This window comes from Neopelma chrysocephalum, unplaced genomic scaffold, assembly GCF_003984885.1.
Source record: "Neopelma chrysocephalum unplaced genomic scaffold, ASM398488v2 Primary Assembly neopelma1_63, whole genome shotgun sequence".
Lineage (NCBI taxonomy): Eukaryota > Metazoa > Chordata > Aves > Passeriformes > Pipridae > Neopelma > Neopelma chrysocephalum.
The window spans coordinates 9826082-9847159 of NW_020897720.1; the positions used below are offsets into that span (position 1 = coordinate 9826082).

General features: G+C 53.6%; 1 protein-coding gene across 1 annotated transcript; it reads left to right on the forward strand.

Annotated features, from left to right (window-relative positions):
• Nucleotides 1–218: 218 nt before the first annotated feature.
• LOC113967272 (LON peptidase N-terminal domain and RING finger protein 1-like) lies at nt 219–12904 on the forward strand. Its single transcript, XM_027682754.1, has 12 exons — nt 219–624; nt 4179–4297; nt 4733–4855; nt 5083–5214; nt 5921–6056; nt 6839–6932; nt 8536–8650; nt 9330–9451; nt 9839–9997; nt 11146–11308; nt 11394–11540; nt 12621–12904. Exons 1-12 carry the CDS (start codon nt 270–272, stop codon nt 12816–12818), a joined length of 1863 nt encoding a protein of 620 aa, XP_027538555.1. The 5' UTR covers nt 219–269; the 3' UTR covers nt 12819–12904.
• Nucleotides 12905–21078: the final 8174 nt, after the last annotated feature.

Sequence of the window (21078 nt, forward strand, 5' to 3'; positions counted from 1 at the left end):
CCCCCGGTACCGCGGGCTCCGTTACGAAACGCGGCCGGGGCGGGGCGGCGGCGGCCAATGGCGCCCGGGCAGCTCCCCCGCCGGGCCGCCCGGGGGTCCCTCCGGCCGCACGGTCCGCTCCGGTCCGCTCGGGGAGCCCAGCGGAGGATGGGCTGAGCGGGGCGGGGCGGGGCGGAGCGGGGCCATGCGCGGGGCCCCGGCGGCGGCCGGGGCGTGCGGGCACCGCCGGCCCTGAGGGCAGCTCGCCCGGCTCGGCTGCGACCGCTGCCATGAGCGGCCCCCCCAGCCCGCAGCCCCTCGGCGCCGGGGGCGCGGGGCTGGACCTGCTGCGCTGCCCCTCCTGCCTCCTGCTCCTCTGGGAGCCGGTGACCGTGTCCTGCGGTCACTCCTTCTGCAAGCCGTGCCTCGGCGGGGCCGGGCTGTCCCACTGCCCGCTGTGCCAGGAGCGGCTGGAGCTGCGGGGCGTCGGGGCGGCGAGGAGCAGCGTGGTGCTGTGCGGGCTCCTGGAGCGGTGCGTGGAGCGGGAGCGGCTCCTGGCCGGGCTGGCGGAGCGCGCCCGGGACCGCCTGGCCCGTGGGGACGCGCGGGAGGCGCTGAGGATGGCGCAGAGAGGGGTCGAGCTGGGTAAGGACCACCCGGGCTCAGGGGCTGGGAGCGCGGATGGTGGGGTGCGGGTGTGGGGTGCGAGGGGCCAGCCCAGCAGCAGAGACGGGGATGCACGGGCTGGGCTGTTCGAGCAGGTGGATACCAATGTAGGCCAGTGTGTCCCAGCATCACATGGCACTCCGAGCCTGCACAGTCCAGAGCTGGAAGACCTGGGAAGGTGGAAGTGTTGTAAGGCAGGGCTGGTGGGGATGGGGATGCGAGGGGAGTGCAGCTGCTGGGCATTTCTTCCTTTTCCGTGCATGTCCCGAGGTGATGGGAGCGGTGGGCTGCCAGGCAAGCCCCGCTGCTCATCCCGCTGCCGGGGCCGTGGTCGGGGCTCACTGCCTGTGTCCCATCGGCCACGTGCTTCTGGAGGGAAAAGAGCAGCAGATACTCACATCTTGCCTCCCGGCAATATTTCAGGGTCAGAGGAAGAGCTCTGCCTGGGAGTGGAGGGCATTATGTAAAGTGGTTGGGACTTTTCCAGTCCGGGATGGACACGTCCTTGCCCCAGAGCCTGGCGAGGACACAGCCTTGGCCGAGGTCCTGTGCCAGCCCCATGGTGCAGGTCAGCCCCCCATCCTGGCCCCCTTTGGCAACCGGCTCTGGCGACACATTTGCCTGCAGGGCCAGGATCGGGCCCGGGGTGGGAGGGTGATCTGTGGCTGTAAGTGGATTTCTTGGAAAGTAATACTTAAATAAAAGGGGTTATACAATGCTTCTGGAGCAGGGGGGTTGGAGCAACGGAGGCAGAACTTCCTTTCTCCCCGGCGTTTCTATGACAGCAGTCAGCTCTCCTCCCGCAGCGCAGGCTCTTATTCATCGCCTGCTGCGAGACAAGTGCCAGAGGTTCAGGGTTGGAGGCGAAGGGCTGAGCCGACCGGTCGATCCTGGTGTTGGCAGCAGAAAGCAGGTCCTTTTATGCAACCTCCAGAGGCATCCGTCTCTCCCTGCACACCCGTCCTTCGGCGCAAAGGCACGTGCACAGCTCTCTGGTACTGCTTGCCTTATTGCCAGGCTTTTCCTGGCCGGGGTGTACCAATCTCTTTTTGAAAAGCCTTTGTGGGTATAAAGAGGAAACATTGCAAACTCTGTCCTCGCTTTCCCCCGCACGTTCTGTTCCCCGAAGGACAGGAAAGTCTGGCTTAGGGCAATAAGGAAATTGCAGTCACAGCCTCAGCTCCAGTGAACCTGTGCTTGCTGGTGCTGCCAGGCTCAGCCACGTGGGTGGTGCTTTCGGGATGTGTTTTCCAACTCCTGCAGACAGCGTTCAGCTGCACAACTTCTTATGGGCTCCCTTTCCCTTTCAAACAGAACCCCTGATAAATGTTTGACCCATGGGAATGGTTTTTTTGTGGTTCAGTGTTGCGTGGTGGACCAGTTTGCAGTGCCCTGCTCAGCCCAGCCTGCAGATCAGCTTTCTTTGCTTGGGTGAAAATAAGCTGTCAACTTTTAATCTTCATTCTTTCTAAGTGAACAACAGAAAAGTGCACTGTAACACGTAACACAGGAGGCCCTCTGACATGCCTGGAGCGTGGAGGCTGGTGAGTCTGTCCAGCTGCCAGCTGGCTCGTGGCCCTGGTGTCTAATGATATCATAGATCAAAAATAGCTGCAGCAGAAGAGAAATGCAGAGTTCCTTGCCCCATTTTACACATCTGGGGATTTTTTTCCAAATCGGTTACTTTATTGCTGTGCAAGTGTTCGAATGGGTTTGCCCACATGGAAAATAAGCCTCTAGACTTTGTACCCATTTCTTCATCCCTGTCTGTTGTTAGTGGCTGGGATATTTCGTCTCTGGATGCGTGCTTGTGGGACGGGCTACCGAGCGGAAAGTTCCCACTGACTTGAGCCCCAAGGTCTCAGCTAATATCTTAAATGAAAACAAGCTCTGAGGGATCAGGTTTTGTTCTGCTGCACAGCTCAGTGTGGCCAGGGCAGCCTTGGTGCAGGAGTGGCTGTGCCTGGGCTCTCTGCTGCTCTCTGGGTTAGGGTGGAACCAGGAGCAAAGTCTGGCTGTGCTCCGTGCTGGGCACGGGGGACAAGGAGGAAATAGCCATGGCAGAGCTTCCTCTGCTCCGTGATAAGAAGTGGTGGGTGCCTGGGCGGGTCAGTGGGTGCCTGGGCACAGGACAGCAGAGGTGAACAGGGAAGTGGGCAAATATTTCCTCTGTGCCTGGCTGCCACAGAGCTGCTAGTCCTGACCTGCAGTTTGCTGGCAGAGCTGTGTCAGCACTGTGTTTGAACCGGGCCAGGAGGAAATGCTGCCAGGTTTGGAAGCGCAGGAGGCAGCATCGTAAACGATGTCTCCTGATGATCGCTGATCGGCTGCCAGCCAGGCTCATGGACCCAGCTCGCACCTGAGAGATGCAAGGCAGAGTTGCCCACACCACTTTGCCACAGTAAAGTCAGCAGCAGTGCCTGCAAATGGTGCCTAATTTGTGATACAGGGTTGTCTTCAGTGCCAGCATCCTGCAGGGCCACCACAAATGCTACCTGTGCTGGACCTACCATCATCCCATGGGGAACTGGGAGCCAGTGAGGGGACCTGCGGCCTCCCCAGAAGGGCTGCTCCCAGCAGGTCCCCAGCCCCGACCCTCAGCAGCTGTAGCCTGATGCTCAGAGCTGGGGGGATGCAGGGCTGGATGCACAGACCCATTCCCTGAGCTGGAAAGCCAGCACAGCAGTGGATGTAGGTCACCTCCATGAGCTGGGATATAATGGGGTGGGTCTGGAAATCTCTGGAGTTTAAACCCACAAACATTACCACACCTGGTTACTCCATACTCCATGACTGTGGGCTTTTGGGGTGCTGCTTGCTCGTTCTCCCTGACATCCACCAACCCATTTCTCCTGCTGGCACTGCTGATAGGAAGGAAGGTCTTTAAGGGGTTTTCCAAGGCAGGAAAGAAGAGGATCTCACTGCCAGTTACTTAGGAGCAGGTTGGAGCACGTGAGGCACCCAGCACTGTGATGCTTGGAAACCCCAGGTCATGTAGTGGAGGCAGATTCTTGCACCCCTCCAGCTTCTCCTCTGCCCAGGGAGAGCAGTGGCAGCCAGGTAGGCCCAGGAGGCTCCCTGGTGGTTTGGGAATTCAGGTATCCATAGCTGCAGTCTTGTTTGGTAACATGTTATTGTGACTCTGCTGGGTGAATCACATTGCAGAGCCTCCCGTGGCCGCAGCCCCATAGGGAAGGCGTGTATGGTAGAACCTTTTTGCTGCACCCCAAAAAGATGGATAAAAGCCCAGATCCCAGCGTGGTGGGGATGGGACCTCTTCGCTGAGGCTGTTTGGGGAAGGTGGGGGAAAAAACAAAGGGAAGAGCCTCAAACAGTTTAAAACTAGATATTTAGGGGAAATAACTTCCTTGCAGAGACTTTTGAGGCCAGTGACTCCTGATGAAGAGCATTGCAGGACCTGGCTGTGCCCAGCGGCGCAGGGACTGTCGCACTGTAGGGGCATCTCTCCAGCCTTATCCAGCCCTGCTGCCTCACCACAGACTCATCACAAGTGACAACATTTCTCTTTCCAGCCCCAGACTCCAGCTCCCTGCGGCTGTGCCGGGCAGAGGCATGTGTGGCACTGGGGCAGTATCCACAGGCGCTGGAGGACCTGGACACTGTGTGCAGGGCAGAGCCTGGAGAGCATGAGGTGAGTGGAGGAGAGACCCATCAGCTGACTAAACTTGGAGCCAAATCTTACTGTATGTGAGCAATTTCTGTCTTTCTTGAATTCTCCTAGCCACTGGATTCATTCTGCTCAGAAATATACTTGACAGACCCATTAGGTTGCCAATCCAGGCAGCAAGTGCTGAGTTGCTCTCATGGGAGAGGTCTGTCACCATGTCTGTCCTTGATTCCAGCTCTCTGTCAGCCTGGCTTTTGCAACTGCTGCTTTTTGGGGAGTCTTGCGTTTTTTTAGACAAGTCTGAGCGTGGGAGCAGGGACATGTCCAGATGCTTTGGCTTGGGATGGTAGCAGGCAGGAGGCTGGAGGGAGATTCCCTTGGGGCTCCCATGGGAACTGAAGGGGCACATACTCAGCTTGTCACTGTCTCATAGTCACTGCAGGTTTTTCTGCTCTGCAGGCCTTCTTCAGGAAAGGGAAGGTGCTTCTGGAGATGGGACAGAGAGCGGAAGCCCTGCTGGTGTGGGAACATTGCCTGACACTCAGTCCCCATTTCCAGCCTGCTCGGAGAGAGATGGAGAAGGTGTGTGGGAAGTACCGTGGTGGGTTCCAGTGCCCTCACATCACACAGGGAGATGTCCTTGTGCTCTGAAGGGCTCAGCTGAGTGCTTGGCCAGCACTGAAACAAGTAACCCAAACATACCCTGTGGCGAGCAGGAAGCTGCTTTGGGGAAAGCAGGAGCCTGGCAGTCCTCCTACCTCCCTGCCTCCTTCTCCTAGCATCCCCTGACCCCTGCTTTCTCCTTGCAGATCCTCATGCAAGACAATGCTCCTCAGCCCCTCACAGCTGCTGCACACCAGGGTGATGCTCACCTGAGCTCAGCTGGTTCCCAGGTCAATGGAGGGAGCCCTGTGCGCCCATCATCTTTCACACAAGCTCAGGTAAGAGTCTGCAGTGATCTGAGTCTGTGATGAAACTTAATGTCCTTCTGGGACATCCCAATTTTTGGTTTTCCAGTGATGGGAAAGGAAGTATGATAAGGGAAGGCTGTGCATGTGGTTGTGTGCTGGGGAGAGAATCTGCAGGTAGAGGAGAGTGGGAGAGCAGATACCACCAGAGCTGATGCTGTGGGGACTGAGGAAACAGAGCAAGCTCTGTCTCAATTCCTCTCCCAGTTTTATTCTACAAATATTTTAGACTCTCCTTGTATTTAAAACACCCAAGTCACACTACATTGAGAAAAAAATAAAAAGGAAAAAAATGAGTTTTAATTTTTTTTCATCTAAAGACCACATCTGAGAATAGTTCAGGTCATTAGCAGCTGTTAAGGAAATCTCATATTTTGCTCTTTGTCTTTTATAGACAAATTTAGCAGGTTTGGAGAGAGGAGGAAAATCAAAGAAACTGGGCTCAGGCACACCAAACAGCAGGTGATAGGTCTGGACATAGTGAACCCAGGTTTTAACCATGTGATGAGCAGGAATGTGTGAAGGCCACACTCTCCTGCTGTTGTGCAGATGCAAGATATTAATGTACAGCAACACACTGAAAAGCTTCCCAGTGCCATTGGGCTTGGCGGGACAGATGGGGCTGTGCATTCAAAGGTACAAGAGGGTTTGGGCTGCATTTCATCTTTGCTGTGCCTAGGATCAGGAAGGAGAGCTGGCAGATGGCAGAGGGGACGCTGTGTCTGAGCACGGCCAGGGGACAGACAGCCTTTCCCAGCTGGGACAACGGCAAGAGCTGGAGATTTCGACAGAGAGTCAGAGCCAAGAGTTGGTAGGTGAGTGTTATCAAAGGTACCAGAATGTTGTCACATGCAAAATGCTTGTTTAAAATCCATTTTGGCACCGAAAACTTGGTGTTTTCACTGCGCTCCAGCTCAGTGAGCAGACGTCCCAGGGGCAGCTCTGGCCAGCACTTTCACTGCTTCTCATGCCTGTGAGGAGGATCCATCCAATCTTCTTGTGTTGAGCTGGTGAATTTATACCAAACTTTTGGCTCAAGGTTGGCTCTAGATGGTGGCTAAAGCCAGACATCCTTTGTTCCCTGTCAGGGAGAGGCTTTCTTTGGTTCCCATGGGTTTAGGTGGGTTTTGGTGGAAATTTAGATTAAATTCCATGTGAGGGACATGGCATGTCATGAGTTGGGGAAGCAGCACCTCCATTGGCATTAACTTGCCATCAGCACCCAGCCAGGTGGCTGCCATGTACCTGGGTTTGCATAAAGTAGTGATGGTGACTTGTGGCAGGTCTCCAGAGGCTTCCATCCTGGAGCTTCTTAGGCGACTTCACCTCCCAGTGCCTCAGTTTCCCTGCCTGCAAAAGGAGGAGATAACACCTTCCTCTAACAAGTACCATGAGACCCACTGATGTACCAGCTATGGGTGAACATGGGTGGGTTAACAGAGGGGTTTATGTTGCATTTCCTAATGGTTTTGTTTTCTTTGACGCTTTCAGAGCACTCTGTGTGGCAGTTATGCCTCAGAACAAGGTTAGAAAACAAAGATTGCTTTTCTATATTGAAATGGGGGTTGTCTTCTCTTTCCTTCTCTTTTGCCACTAGATAATGGAGAGGAAACAGCAGCAGCAAAGTGTCCCCAGCTGTGCCTTGGGGAGCTGCTGAGCATATCTGACTTGGAGTGCTCCCTCTGCATACGGTGAGTTCTCTGTCAGGAGAGCTTTTAGGATGAAGAATTAGCACCTGCCGGGTTTTCTATGCTGGTGTGCATCTTTCTTCACATCTTAATAGGAAACTCAGTCCCAAGTACTGCTGAGACATAGGTTTCAGTGGAGATAAAAGATAAGAGGGGAAGGCAGGGCATGCCATGCTCTGCCAGGCTGGAGGAGCTCAGATTACCCTGTCTCAGGGTGCAGCATCATTAGGTTTGTATCCCTTGGGAGGCAGGTGTGGAGGTGGGGATGTTCAGCAGGGTCAAAGACCAAAAGCAGTGGTGGCCCTTTGTACCTGCAGGCTGGGACAGGAAGGTGTTTTCCCAGGGAAATATTATCCATGGTGGGGATATTGCAAACCCAGAGGGGAAGCATGTCCAAGCTCTGTGCCTGCTGGAGGTGGAAAAGGGGACAGGGTAGAGCCTGTGTCTGTCTGCTGGCTAGGGCTGGGGAAGGGCTGGGTGTTGCACTGCCACAGGGCATGCTGAAACCAGGCTGTTATTCCTGGTGTGTCCCAGGAGCAGTTGTGCAAGAGGCTACTGGCAGAGGGCTTGGTGTTGCGCTGCCAGACATGCAAGTAGGTCAAGGTCTTCTGCATGACACCTTTTTCCAGGTCTGGGCATGGCATGAGGGAATGACATGGGAGGGGGTGAGAGATCTGATCTGAATTAGGTGAATTTAGGTCTCTTCTGAGAGCAGGAAACACTGTGCAGGAGGAGTCAGGGCTCTGTGCCGAACAGGGCTTTCCTGACACCTTCGTTTCATTTCTGATTGTGGAGCTGCCTGTGAGCAACCCAAGTGCTTGTTGCTGGCTCTGCTCCTGGAGCAGGGGAGAAGGAGGCACTTTCCTGTCACTCTTGTTTGGACTACAGACCACTGTGGGTGTCTGGGGAGCTGTAGCCCTGCCAGAACCAAGGGGTGCCATGTGTGTACTGATGGGGTCTGCTGGGACTCCATGGAGAGATGAGGAACAGTGCTCAGGGCTGGGACAGTTCTCATCTTACATCATTGTGCAAGTCCAACAGTCTGAGCCTAGTCTTCTAATTAAAGGACTAAGCCAGTAAGAAACCTTTACATTTAATTAAGAGAAGTTATGAGCAAAGCTCAGCCAGTGCAGCTTTACTGAAAGTGAGTTGCAGAGCCATGGGGTTGGAAGGCACAGTGTGAGATCACTTTCCATGGTGTTGCATCCCCACAGCATCACTGTCTTCAGTGCAAAAGTCTGGTGCAGGGAGCAAATCTACCTTGAAATGGTAGGAGGAGGCATGGGAAATGTGTTATTCCTACTGGAAGCAAAATCTCTTGCTCTCAGCAAGATGATTCAAGGAAGAAGCAGATACAAGGCTGGGGATAGCCAAAAGCTGTGCCTACAGGTCTGCCCACCCTGATCTGCTCTACATGGGCCTCTGCAATCGCTGAGTGCTTTGTGGGACCCCTTCACTTTGGGGCTGAGCTGGGCCAATGTGTCCAAAGCAGGGTGCTGAGCCAGGCCTGGGTAACGATGGCTTTGAGTGCACCCAGCTGGATTTACCTGTACTCCTTTCCCTTTGTTGCTCTCTGCAATCCTTTGACTTTGATCATCCTTTGCAGGATGTTCTTCGAGCCAGTGACAACACCATGTGGTCACACCTTCTGCAAGGAGTGCCTCGAACGGTGCCTGGATCACCGGCCCAGCTGCCCCCTCTGCAAACAGAGCCTGAGAGAGGTGAGAGAATGTGTCCCACGGGATGGAGCCCACAGGAGAGCAGGGAACCAGCTCTGGCTGCTGGCAGCGTGCCCAGGGCTGGGGTGGGAAGGTGCAATGCTCCTACATTAGCAGCTCCCTGGCACAGCAGTGTCAGCTCCACTCACAGGGGAATGACCAGACAGTTGATAATTAAGACCAAGAGATTCATTTCCACAAGATGCCACAGTGATTTAGTGAGATTGTAAACAGGGCTGAGGGAGAGAGAGGGGGGGAGAGAGAGAGAGAGAGAGAGAGAGAGAGAGAGAAAGAGAGAGAGGCAAATGCTAATTACTTTTAAAAAATGGAAATGGATGGAAAACCTTCTAGCCTGGAGATTTGATTTAATCTTTAATGAAAAGGGATTCGGATGAGACCATCAGGGAAATTAGGTTGTCATACAAGGACTGCATCACTGTCAGAGACAGGACGCTGTGTGGGACGGGCCCTGGCTCTGTGCTGTGTCCAGAGGTCTCGGTGGAGCTGACATCCCATCCTGTTAGATGGCTCAACATCCCCTGATAGGTTTTTATCCCTGACTTTCTCTGGTCTAAAATTACGCTCAGCTACAATAAAAGTGAGTGTGTTTCAGAGCCCAGCAGGGCCTCAGGGCTTCCTCCCTGCTCTTCTCCAACCTGTTTCTGGATCTAATTTCTTTTAGTACCTGAAGGCTGGAAGGTATAGCCCCACTGTGCTGCTGCAGGACATCATGCTGGCCACCTTCCCTGCACAGCTGGCCGAGCGCCAGGAGCTGCACCAGGCTGAGATGGCAGAGCTCTCCAAGTAAGCAGGGACCTGCTCCAATGTGTGTGTGTGTGGAGGCTGGGAGGGGCTCTGAAGGGGCTGTCCACACCCCATACCATTGCTCTGGCTTGGTTCTGCTCAGGCAATGTCTGTCTCACATCCAGGACCACACTACAGCAGTGCTGCTTGAGTGTGGACGTGCCCCGTGGGGCACCTAGGGGTGAGGACCATCTTTGCAAAGAGCTGTTTTGTGGCCAGAATCTGTCTTTGGGCTCTTGGGGAACCAAGTGAAAGCTTTAGTGTTGCTCTGTGCCAGACCATCACTTCTTGGGGTAAAGGACACATCTAGTTCGGGAAAGCAGGTGATGCACTGGGATGGGAATTGCTCGGGGAGGTGTCACAGTGGTTTCTCCTCCTGTCCCTCAGCCTGACCAAGAACATCCCCATCTTCGTATGCACCATGTCCTTCCCAGGCATCGCCTGCCCTCTGCACGTCTTCGAGCCTCGCTACCGCCTCATGATCCGGCGGTGCCAGGAGACCGGCACAAGGAGGTTTGGCATGTGCATATATGAGAATGGGAAAAGGTGAGCTCCTGGGCAAGGCAGCTTCCCTCTGCTCCAGCTGACTTGCCCCTCTCTGCCCCAGCCCCAAATATCTAAAATTCCGAGTAGTTCGGAGATATTTCCTATCCCGTAGCACCTTGCGGATAAAATCAGCAGGAAGGTGCTGTGTTCCCCACACAGCAGAGTGAAATGGCGTCTCGCTGCCTCCCAGCATCACCACCTGCCAGGCAAGGAATGAGGCCAGCACTGGAGCTGTGCAGAGCCAGTGATGGCCATTAAATACAACATTCCTGGAACAGCTTCTGGCTCAGGACATCTCTGAGCTGTTTGCTGGCTGCGACCTCCAGATCCTCTTAGTGAGCACTTGAAAATTGCCATGTTTCTCATACTTTGCCCTTAACAAGCCTCTGAGAGGGCATTGGATTAAATGGGCCTTTGTTTGGTGCCGCCTTACCATCCCTATGTTCCTAGTGGCATCTCCAAAGCTCAGATGGGCTCGGTCTCCAGGCATCTAACCCAAGTATTCTGTAAAATACCTGTATTTACACGGCACATCCTCCCTGTGCTCCACTCCTGTTCAAGTGAAATGAGATAACATTTTCTGGGCTTTGGGAAGATGTCACTGAAAGGGGTTGTGTCGTCAGAACCACTGGACATCGGGGCGATGTGAGGAGCTGCGTAATTTTGGTATATGGCAAATCCAAGGGAGTACAGGCAGTGTGTTCACTGTTCCCTGCCCTCATAGCAGCAAGTGGTAACTCGACAGTTCAGTGGTGCCAAGCAGTAGGACAGGAGGCAACAGGCAGAAACTGATGCACAGGAAGTTCCGCCTGAACAAGAGGAAGAATTTCTGTGCTGTACAGGTGACCATGCACTGGCACAGAGTGCTCAGAGAGGGTGTGGAGTCTCCCTCCCTGGAGATATTCCAGAACTGTCTGGATGCAATTCTGTGCCATGTGCTCTGGGGTGACCCTGTTTTAGCAGGGAGGTTGGACCAGATGACCCACTGTGGTCCCTTCCAACCTTACCCATTCTGTGATTGTGTGAACAGACTTGAGTGAATCTCTGAATTTGCCCCCTCCAAGACTTGGGCCTTTTCCTCCTTTGGAGGTGGTACCTTCACTGGTGTCCCAGCTCAGGCCCTTTTTTCTCTCCCTGTCTCCCCCCAGTTTTGCTGACTATGGCTGCATGCTGGAGATCCGGCAGATCGAGCTGCTGGCGGACGGCAGGTCCCTGGTGGACACCATCGGCCGGCGGCGGTTCCGGGTGCTGAGCCGCGGGCACAGGGACGGCTACCACACTGCTGACATTGAGTACCTGGAGGACAGGAAGGTGAGGGCAGGGCTGGGCAAAATCCCGGGCTGCAGTGGGACAGAACCTCCCTGTGGACGCCTGTGTCCCCTGTCCCTCCATGCAGGTGGCCGGGGAGGAGCTGCAGGAGCTGCAGTGCCTGCACGAGAGCACCTACCGCCTGGCTCAGCGGTTCTGTGAGCACGGAGACCTTCCCTCCAGGCACATTTTGATGCAGCATGGGCCACTGCCGGAGAAGGAAGAGGACATCCAGGTAATGCCCAGAGGGAGGGGATTCTCTAATCCCCAAGAGAGCCTCTGAAGCAGTGCTGTTCCTGCACTAACCACCCTGCTTCCTTACTTGGCTTCCCCCCAAGATGGACAAAAGAAATCCAGTTTTTCTGCCCTGTTATCAGTTGCAGCATCTCTCATTCAGAGGAATGGCAGGGCTTGTCTCGTAAAACTGTTTAATGTTACTTTATGGAAACTGAGCACCGAGTTTTAAAATCTTTCCCGGAGTCTTTTGCTAAATGAGAACTAAGAAACTGAACTTTCTGGATATGAAAACACTTTGGAAAAAATAGAAATGGGCAAAGAAGTGAACCCCTCAGCTCAGTGAGTCTGCAGTCTCCTTTCTCATTGTGATCCTTTGAGACAGCTGTAGCTGACCAGAGGCAAGGAGCTAAGAGGACAGGATCCTGTTTGCTTATTACATTGCTCTGACAAATTCAGATTCTGCAGGAAAAAAAATCCGAAAACTTAATTTTCAGTCCTTCAAGAAAGTTTCCATGTAGATTGTTACAAATACGCTCTTGCTGGCTTGTCCCAGGCTAGGGCTGTCCTGGCCACCAGTCAGGTTAATGATGAGCTCAGGAATTACAAAAGACTCACCCTCCCTTCAGCTGAATTGAGCTTTTCCCTCTTACTTTGGCTTGGATTTTGAAAGAGCCAGTTTACAAAAGCACTGCCCAGTGACTGTGCTTGTTTGGCCTGCACCTCACCTCTGGGAGGCCAATTGCCCCAGAAACATTGATTATGCAGGATCTGGCCCATGTTAACAAAAAGCATTGCCCTAAACAAGGAAATGCACAAGATATTTCATTGTCTCTATAATATAGACTTTTTAGCGGTTACGTCTGTGTCTGGAGACTCCCTGGGGAATGCTCGTTTGGAAATTAAATTAGTTTGTCCAGCAGTCTTGAGCTTGGACAGACAAAAGGACTGTTCAGAGGAGTACCTCAGCCAAAGTTGTCCTGACAGGAGCAACCATTTCCCATCAGCGATGGCATCCCATCCATGCCTTTACATTGCAGCTCCTGACGTGGGGGTCTCTCCCTCTCTCTCTCCCCACCAGGCTTCGGCGGATGGCCCGACGTGGTGCTGGTGGCTCATCTCCATCCTGCCCCTCGACCCGTCCTACCAGCTGAACCTCTTCTCCTGCACGTCCCTGCGCTCCCGCCTCATGCAGCTGCAGCGCATCCTGGCCGCCCTCCTGCAGCAGCCGCCGGCCCGGCCCCTGCTGCCCGAGCGTGGCCCCCGCGGCCGCGTCTGACCCCGACCCCCGCCCCGGGGGGTTCTCTGTGTCGCTTCACGGGTTTGTGTGTGGTTTGACAGCCCCCCCTCCTCCTCCTGAAGTGACCTCAGTGATGAGCTGGGCACCCTCTGCCCAGCTCGGCGGGGCTGGGGCTGCGCCGGCAGCGACACTACGCCGTCCATGCCACCTCTCTGAGGTGCTTGGTGCCACTGCCAAGGGGGATACCGGGGTGGAGAGCTGGGTTGTGTCTCCAGAGCCAAAATCACTTGCTGAGTGGCTTCTTCACTAAGAAGGATTCTCCTTAGGACAGAGGACTGAGTGCCAGGATGGCCTCGGTTTTTGGCTCTTTCACTTTGAAGGACAGCAAAACATAGGGGTTTTGGTAGATGGTCCTGCTTCGTGCAGCAGGTTTAGAGGCTTGAAAGAGGTGGCACTGGGGAGGCAGGGAAGTGCCAACAGCTTCCTGCAGCCTTGGGAGCTGACGGATCTGCCTCTGCTTCCAACTTTGACCTAATTTCTATTTGAAAAGAAGAAAGGTTAAATTAAAGAATCTGAAACTCGTGGTCCTGCTCCTGACCACCTCCATGGCCACAGGATGAGTTGATGCCTCTCTTCGAATGTGCCCAGGTCCGGGCATCCCCTTCCCACTGCTCTTCCTGGTGCTGTGCTGTGTTTGCTGTGCTGAGCTCCCCGACCCCTTTCCCTGGGAGACTGCCAGCCATTTCCCTGACTGCTGGCTCCAGTGTTGTGAAGTGCCGTGGGAGGGGGGAATAGGACAGCATTGGTGCTTTTCCTCTATCTAAAGGCTGCTGTTCCAAGCCTGGCTGGGTTCAGGTTACAGTCGGACCTGGGGGCTGGAAGGAGCTGAGGGAGTTAAGTTTGAAAGTGTCTTTTTGAGACTTTCTGCTCCTTGACTAGTGCAATTTTCCCCTATTCAGTGTTTCTTGTGAACTTTCTGCCCCCTCAGGAGAGAATCAGGATCTAAGCTGAGGCTGGACCCTTGCACTTGGGACCCAGAACAGTTCGAGATCCCCCAAAAGAGCACAGAGTGAAGTCAAAGGGAGCCAAATCTCTGGAGGGGCAGGGAGGGGATAGGATCAGTGACTGAGGCTATGAGCCCCTTGTCAAGGGAGCAAGTGCTTGGCTGCTGCTTGTCTCTAAACACAGGGAAAAGACTATCCATCTGGACAGACCGTCTTTTGTCCATGGATATTCTGGAGATTTGGGATTTTTGTCTACCATCCATAATTTTCAGTGGCTCTGGGTTTGATTTAGGAGTAACATCTGCTTAGTCATTGGATTATCATTGCTTCTAGAATTTTATCTCTGCTTTTCTCAAAGGCTCCACAACCCCTTCAGAGGAATGTTGGATGTGAGTATGGGAAAGAAAATCAGGCTGGGGCTGCTGTGATTCTTACTGTGTGTGTTGCTGTGCTGAGCCTGGGGTGGGAGACTTTGGGCGTAACTGGGCCCAGCTATGGGCGTAGCCCTGGAGAAGTCCCTGCCCAGGGCCACCTCCTTTCCCTCTCCTGCTCTCTCCAGGAGTGAGAAGTCTCTGTCCCTTGTCTCCATCAAAGTGCCTCCCTGGAGCAACAGTCAGGGGGAGCTGAGGGCTTGCTCCCAGGAACCACAGTGAGCACAGGGCAGCTGAGGACAACTCAGAGCTGCGTTTGCTCCTCTGCCTTTGAGACGTGTTCTGCCCCTCTTTGCTGCTGTGTGTGGAGCACCATGGCTACCCCAAAGGGCCATATCCCTGGGATGTCAGATGGGGATGGGCAGGGGTAGGTGATGAAGGGATGCCTCACAGTCCCAGGGCAGATGCGTGCAGGTGGCAGGATGACACTGAAGTTTGGGAAGTGCCTTTCTTTTCCACAGGGTCAGTGGGAGCTCACCCAGTGACACCCCCACTCTGAGCCCCTCACCTACCCCTTGAGTTGCCTGTTCCCCAGGTGTGAGAGCTCCCTGTGGGTCCCTCCAGCAAGGGGGTGGCATGGGGGGATGCAGGGAGAAGTGTGGCTCTGCCCCATGTCCACACTGGGGAAGAGCCAGGGACCAGAGACAGGTCCACCTGGCTGCTCTGGGAAGGGATTCCTGCAAATCACTCCAGTTTGCTTGGAGTGCTTTGTGGTTTATATTAGTATCTTCACTCTTGGAATTAAATTTTCTTTCTGGTCATTGAAATAAAGACCTTTTTTTGTTGTTGTTGTTTTGTTGCTGGTGTTTAACATTTAGCTGCTCATTGAGAAAGATACTTGGGCATTACCAGGAGATTTGGGGACATGTGGAAAGGTGACCTCCTGCCGTGCAGACAGAAAGGTGGACACTGAACACGGTGAAGCAAGGGTAGGTGGCAACAAGGGGAAAAAATAATGTGGTTTTGTGTGCAGAAAATATGTGAAAAACGACAGGATGGACAAGCTCCTCCCTGTCTGTGCAGCTGAAGGCTTTGGGGAAGGATGGGAACTGGGAGACCAGTCTGGTAGAGATGCTGACCAGTGTGGGACGACTGGAGGCTGGCCCCCAAATGCTATGGAGAGAATCTACCCCTGTCCTGCCTCTACAGCCGTGGGCAGAGGGCTTGGAGCTGGGAGCAGGCTTGCTTTTGGCAGCTGGCTTTAGGGATGAGAGATGATCCAGGGAGATATGCACAGGCTCTAAAATGAGAGGGTGGTCCTGGATGGAGAGGGAATGCCCTGCTGGGACAGCTCTCATCTGTCTCTTGCTCCCCACTTGCCTCTTCCCTTTGCTTCCCAAAGGTGCCATCCAAAACCAAGGATAAGAAGGGAACTCCCTCTGCCCAGCTCTGCTGTGCACCCTGGGAACCTGGAACAGCAGCAGCAGAGAGGGAGAGGGCTCAAGTGGTCTGAAGTGGCGGATAACTCTAAAAAGCTCCCATTCCTCAGCGTAGGGTCCCTGGCAGCCCATTAGTAACTGCCTCCATGAGGAATTTTACCTTGAATTCCTCCCCAGAAATGCTCTACAGAAGCAGCTGTGCCCTGGTGAAGCCCAGCTGTGATCTGTGGTGGATCTGGCAGCCCTCGGCTGGTGTGTGCCTGTGTGTCCGGGAGTCTGGAGCTGGCTCCGGGTCCCTTTGCCGTGTTGCCCTGCTCCCACTAGATGTCAGGAGGAGGCTGAGTGCGGGCGAGGAGGAAGGCACAGTGGAGGGGATGTGCAGCATCAGCTGCTGCCAGAGCCTTGGCTATACTTCTCTCACCCCAGCCCCAAAATCAGCCCTGCTCTCAGCCCTGGCCTCGACTGGGCTGCCCCGAGCTCTCCATCAGCACAGAGGTGAAGCTGGGCACCGGTGCAGGATGTCACTGTGACTCCACCCTCAGTTCCCCAGGCATACAAGGTCTGTGCTGGGGGATCCTCCCCCCACTCCAGCCAGTTTGCCATCCTGCGACTGGGGCAGGGGGCTGGGGCAGCTGTGGGGTGTCCTGCTTCCCATCCTCTTCCAGCCATCCTGCTGGGCATGGCCTCAGCTCAGAGGTGGGAGGTGAAGCAACCCCTTGTCCCAGCACACAGCTGGGACAGAACTGTCCCACAGTACCTTTTGAAGGCAGACAGGCATCTCTCAGCCCCACTGGGATAACCAGTTGTTTCACTCAGTAGTTGGGATCTAGTTGGGACCAGCTGGGAAAGACCTGACAACTTCCATGCTGCCACCCGTCCAACCCTGCCACAAATGTCTACTGGGGTGAGGGGACCCCAATGTCCTCACCATCAGGTGGGACTGTGAGGTGGATGTTGGGATCATCACTAGCTCCCACCAAACCACCCCACTCTCCCCATCCTGAGGAGCTCTAGCCTTCAAGATCCATTTTGGACAGCTTTAGGTCCCAGGCTGATACAGTTTCACTCTGTGAGGACACAGAGGACAAGGGCTCCCGCTTCACCTCATCCTCTGCCACGAGCCTGCAGAGAGGCTGGATCTGGTCCTGCTCAGCATGGCTTGGGCTGGCAGTTACAGACACCTCCAGCCTCTCTGCCCCAGATGTGGTGGCAGTGCAGGTGACAGCTTCAGCCCCAAATCAGCAGCCAGAGCCATGAGGAGATGGGTCTGTCTCTCTGTAGGCTCCTCAGTGGCACTCCCCAGGGAGAGATGAGCCACCCAGACCTGCAGCACAGGAGGTGCCTCCACGCTTTGCATTCCTCCCCTGTGCATTCTCACAATGACTAGCAATGATTTCTGGCCTTTATGTAACAATCCTCTCTGGATTTTACAGGCAGGGACTGGAGTGGGAAGAGGCAATGTGCTGCCCAGGGTCACCCAACAAGGTCCATGGTAGTCAGGAGTCCACTCTCCAAATGGATCCTCTTCCCATCCCACCCAGCCTCCACTCTGTGGATGCTGGGATGTCTCCTGCGCCTGTTTTTTACATCCCTGGGGAAGTGTAAATCAGAAATCAGTGCTAGCACTGGCCCCACTTCCACCATCCCCAAACCTGACCTCTTCCCCAACAGCACCGTTTCTTCCCTTCCTATTTGGCACCTTCCAGTCGAGACATGGGTGACAAACTTCCCTTACCTAATAGTGTGGGCAAACAATTAGCTAAAGAGGCAAGTAATTAATACAGCAGGTGTCAGGCTGTGTCTCATCTTTCTTTAACAAATGGTGCATTTCCAAACTAATTAGACCAGCCGGTACTTGAGAGAGCGGAAAATCAACACTAGATTGTTTGAGCTAAGATCTTCTTCTCTAGCAAGGTATGCTTGTGCTGGAAGAGAAGCACAGTACCTGTTAAAGCTAATAAAGGTGGGAAGAAAAAGCAGAAAACCAGCACTTAATTTTTTCCACCCTTTAGCAATATCAGTTGGTGCAGTGAAGGAGGGGTTGTATTGTTCCTGCTTTTTCCAAAAAAAAGAAAAAGAAAGAAAAGGAAAGCAATGAAGACAGATGTGCTGTCTCTTTCAAGAAACTAGTCCACGGGATGTATTCAAAGCTGGAAAAATGACAAGTGATGAAAAAAGTGACTCAAAGTCACTGCTGTAGCAGTTGGATTGGGACCTGCCTATTGACCTGGGCAAACCATAGAATCGTTGAAACATAGAATATCCTGAGTGGGAAGGGACCCACAAGGAACATCGAGTTCAACTCCTGCCCTTGCACAGGACAACCCCAAGAATCACACCATGATGGTGTTTGGGATCACACGATGGTGCTGTCACTTCCTCTGGCCAGGCTGCCTGTGCCATGATATCCATCCCTGTCCTGCACGAAGAAGAGCAGGGTGGTCACAGGCATGTGCTGAAGGTGACCCAGAGCAGAGATCAAATGGCAGCTGGACAAGTGTCTGGGCCTCCTGTGCAGTGGCATTTTGGAGCTGCTGCACTGACGTGTCACCGGCTGTGCTGCACATGGGAACTGTGCAAAGCCAAGCCCAGATCCAAGCAGAATATCTGGGATGATGCATCAGGTGGAGCTGCCTTAGCGTGACCATGGGTAATTCACACCATTAGTAAACAGATGTACATTGACAGGCTTATTCCAAAAGCTTTTCCAAACCCATTTAGCCACATCACACCAGCAGTGTGACACCTGCAACTAGGGAGCCCGGGATTTGGGGCAGCAGCAAGGGGCTGCTCTCCAGCCCTCCCATACTGCCTGATTCAGGGCCACCTTTCAGCTCCCCAGGGGAGCACCTGGAGGAGGAATTAACCCCCTTGGTGTCCCCAGTCCCACAACAGCGACACACCTGAGGCTGAGCATGTGGTGGGGGTGCAGGATTTCCCCCAGCACTCTTTCATCCAGCCCCTTCCACGGCAGGGTCCAGGTGGCACCGTGTCCGTGGGTGGCAGAGTGTCACAGAGAGCCAGTGCTGGTGCTAACAGGTCTCTTGGAGACTGTCAAACTCTGAGTGAACAGCAATCAGCTGCTGTCCAGTGTGTAGGATTGTAAGGGACAAGTGTTTATTGCAGATAATGGGAGAGATGGGCTCTGCCTGCTTGGTGAGTTCTTCACCACCTAACCAAAGCAAACCTTGGCAAAGCAACCTATCATCAATGCTCCCTGGGAGCCTCCCGGTGTGTGGAGAGAGGGAGGTTATATAGGACCATATATATATGTATATAAACTGGCCCCTTGCCTGAGTTTCTGCCCACTGCCACATTCATCCTGAGTGCCCAGTGGTGATTTGGTCTCTCCCTGCCTCCTGCTCTCCCTGCTGATTTCTGATTTCACAAAACCCTTTGAGCCCAGGCAAAATATTTACTGGACTGATTAAACATTGAGGAAATGGGAAACTTGTTAAAAGCATGGAACTTATCTAAATACAGCATTATTAAAATAAAATGTGACTTTTAGCAAGGACAGCTCTCTCAGCTGGGCTGTGTTTACCTTAATTGTTTCCCTCCATTAATTACAGTCTGAGAGGGAGACTTGTGCAAATTGAAATAAATTAATCGAATTTGTTTAGAGTTTTGTGTGTCTGGCTTATGGGGATTGCAATTAAGCCGGTATGTTTGGTGTATAAAATTACATTGCCTAGATCTTTTCTTCCCTTTTCAAGCACCAGGAACGTGAAAAGGCAGGAGTCAGTGACAATTAGAAGGTAAACAGGAACTGTGAGTGATGGTTATTTTATCTCCTGCCCCTCAAGAATTTCACTCCTTGCAAGTATTGAGGCTCATCCCTTAATAAATGCAGCCCAGCTCTGTGCAATGAGAGATAAAGGGGAGATGATGGAGCAGAGACCAGGGCTCAGCTCTGCCCTGGCAGTGGAAACAGTGACGTGGGTGGGAGTTTAGTCCAATTCTCCAGGAAAATTAGGCTACGTGACTCAGCAGCCTTGCGTGTGTTCCTGCTCGTTCCCACTGGCAGCTGCCCAGTACCACCCACGTTTGACACAGGGGAAGAGACTTCCAGATATATCGAGGTCCTGGCAAGGTCTGTGAATATGGGCAGAGAAAGAGAGAAAAGAAAGGCATCTGCCAACAGGGAGGGGAAGGGGATGCTCAACCCTTATTAGACACCAGAGAGTCTACACCACAGTCTTTTTCAGGATAGGTATTTAATAGGACACCTTGCTTCACTCTTCACTGGTGTTGTCCGTGGGCCAGTCCTCTCTGGTCTTGTTCCAAACCAGCAAAATAAGTGGGCTGAGTGGGAGTTTGCTCAGTGACCCTCTAGCCTCACGGAGAAGAGCAGCCAAACTTCAGGAGGGATTCCAGCACAGACTAAGGAGAATGGAACAGTTTCCTCCCTAGAGTAAAAGGAATTTTGAGAAGAGAGAAAAGAGAATCTGAATGGGCTACCCACCCATGGTGACTCAGGGATGATGCTTGCAGCACTGACCCAGGCAACAGGGCAGTCAGGAGGTGAGGAGGGTGCCCCAGAACTGTGGGAGTACACAGAGACCCAGGGAACTGCTCTTCAGAGACCCGGTCAGGGGGTAAGTTGCTTCACTCCCCTCTCCTGTCTTGTGGCTCATTTATGAAACCACAGGGGATTCAAAACTCACTTCCTATCACTTCCCTTTAACCCCTCTCCCTCCACTGCTGCCCTGAGCCATCCTCAGTCCAGCGGACTTGTTGCTGTTTGTGTTACTAATAAAAACCATCTCTCATGCCTCAACAGGAGCAGATTCCCGTGGGAAGGCCCTGTTGGCATTGCTGTGCAGAGCAGCCCTACACTGTCCTCGCCTGCTCCCACTGTGCTGGGCACTGCTGGGAGGGCAGAAGGACACATCCTCCTCCCTGGTCATAAATAGAGGGTGAGCAGGGATGCCAAGGACTGGCAGTGTCTGGCAGATATGTTCTCTGCAAGAGAACCTCTTCACCTGGCCATTGCCTGCGCCCGGATGATGTATGGAGTGGCTGAGCTGCAATAGGATTTCTACCCAGAATATTGGCTGGATGATAAAGGAGTCTGTCTGCGGTGATAATTGCACCATAAATAGCTCTGGGTTCGGCAGTGAAGAGTGAGGCGTTAGAAAACTTCACCCTCTGGATTCCTCCCACTTCCTTCCATCTTCCTGACTGCTAACAAGCGGGAAGAATAGCTCATAGGTTCTTACCAGCCACAAGAGGTTTATTGCACTCAGATGCAGCTGGGCACCTTCCTTCCCATAAATCTTAATAGTGAAAAAGGAGAGAGGGGGGAAAACCAGCTCAATTGGGTGATTACTGAAGAGTAGCGGGTAGGGCTGTATTGTGGTGCAGCTGTCCCTCTTCATTCTCCCCTCTGCAAAGACGCCGCTGTCTCAGTCCCTCCTCCAAACTTCCCCTGGCTCTTCTGGGCGCTCTCAGGGATATCCATCCTCTTTTCTCCACTGATGGA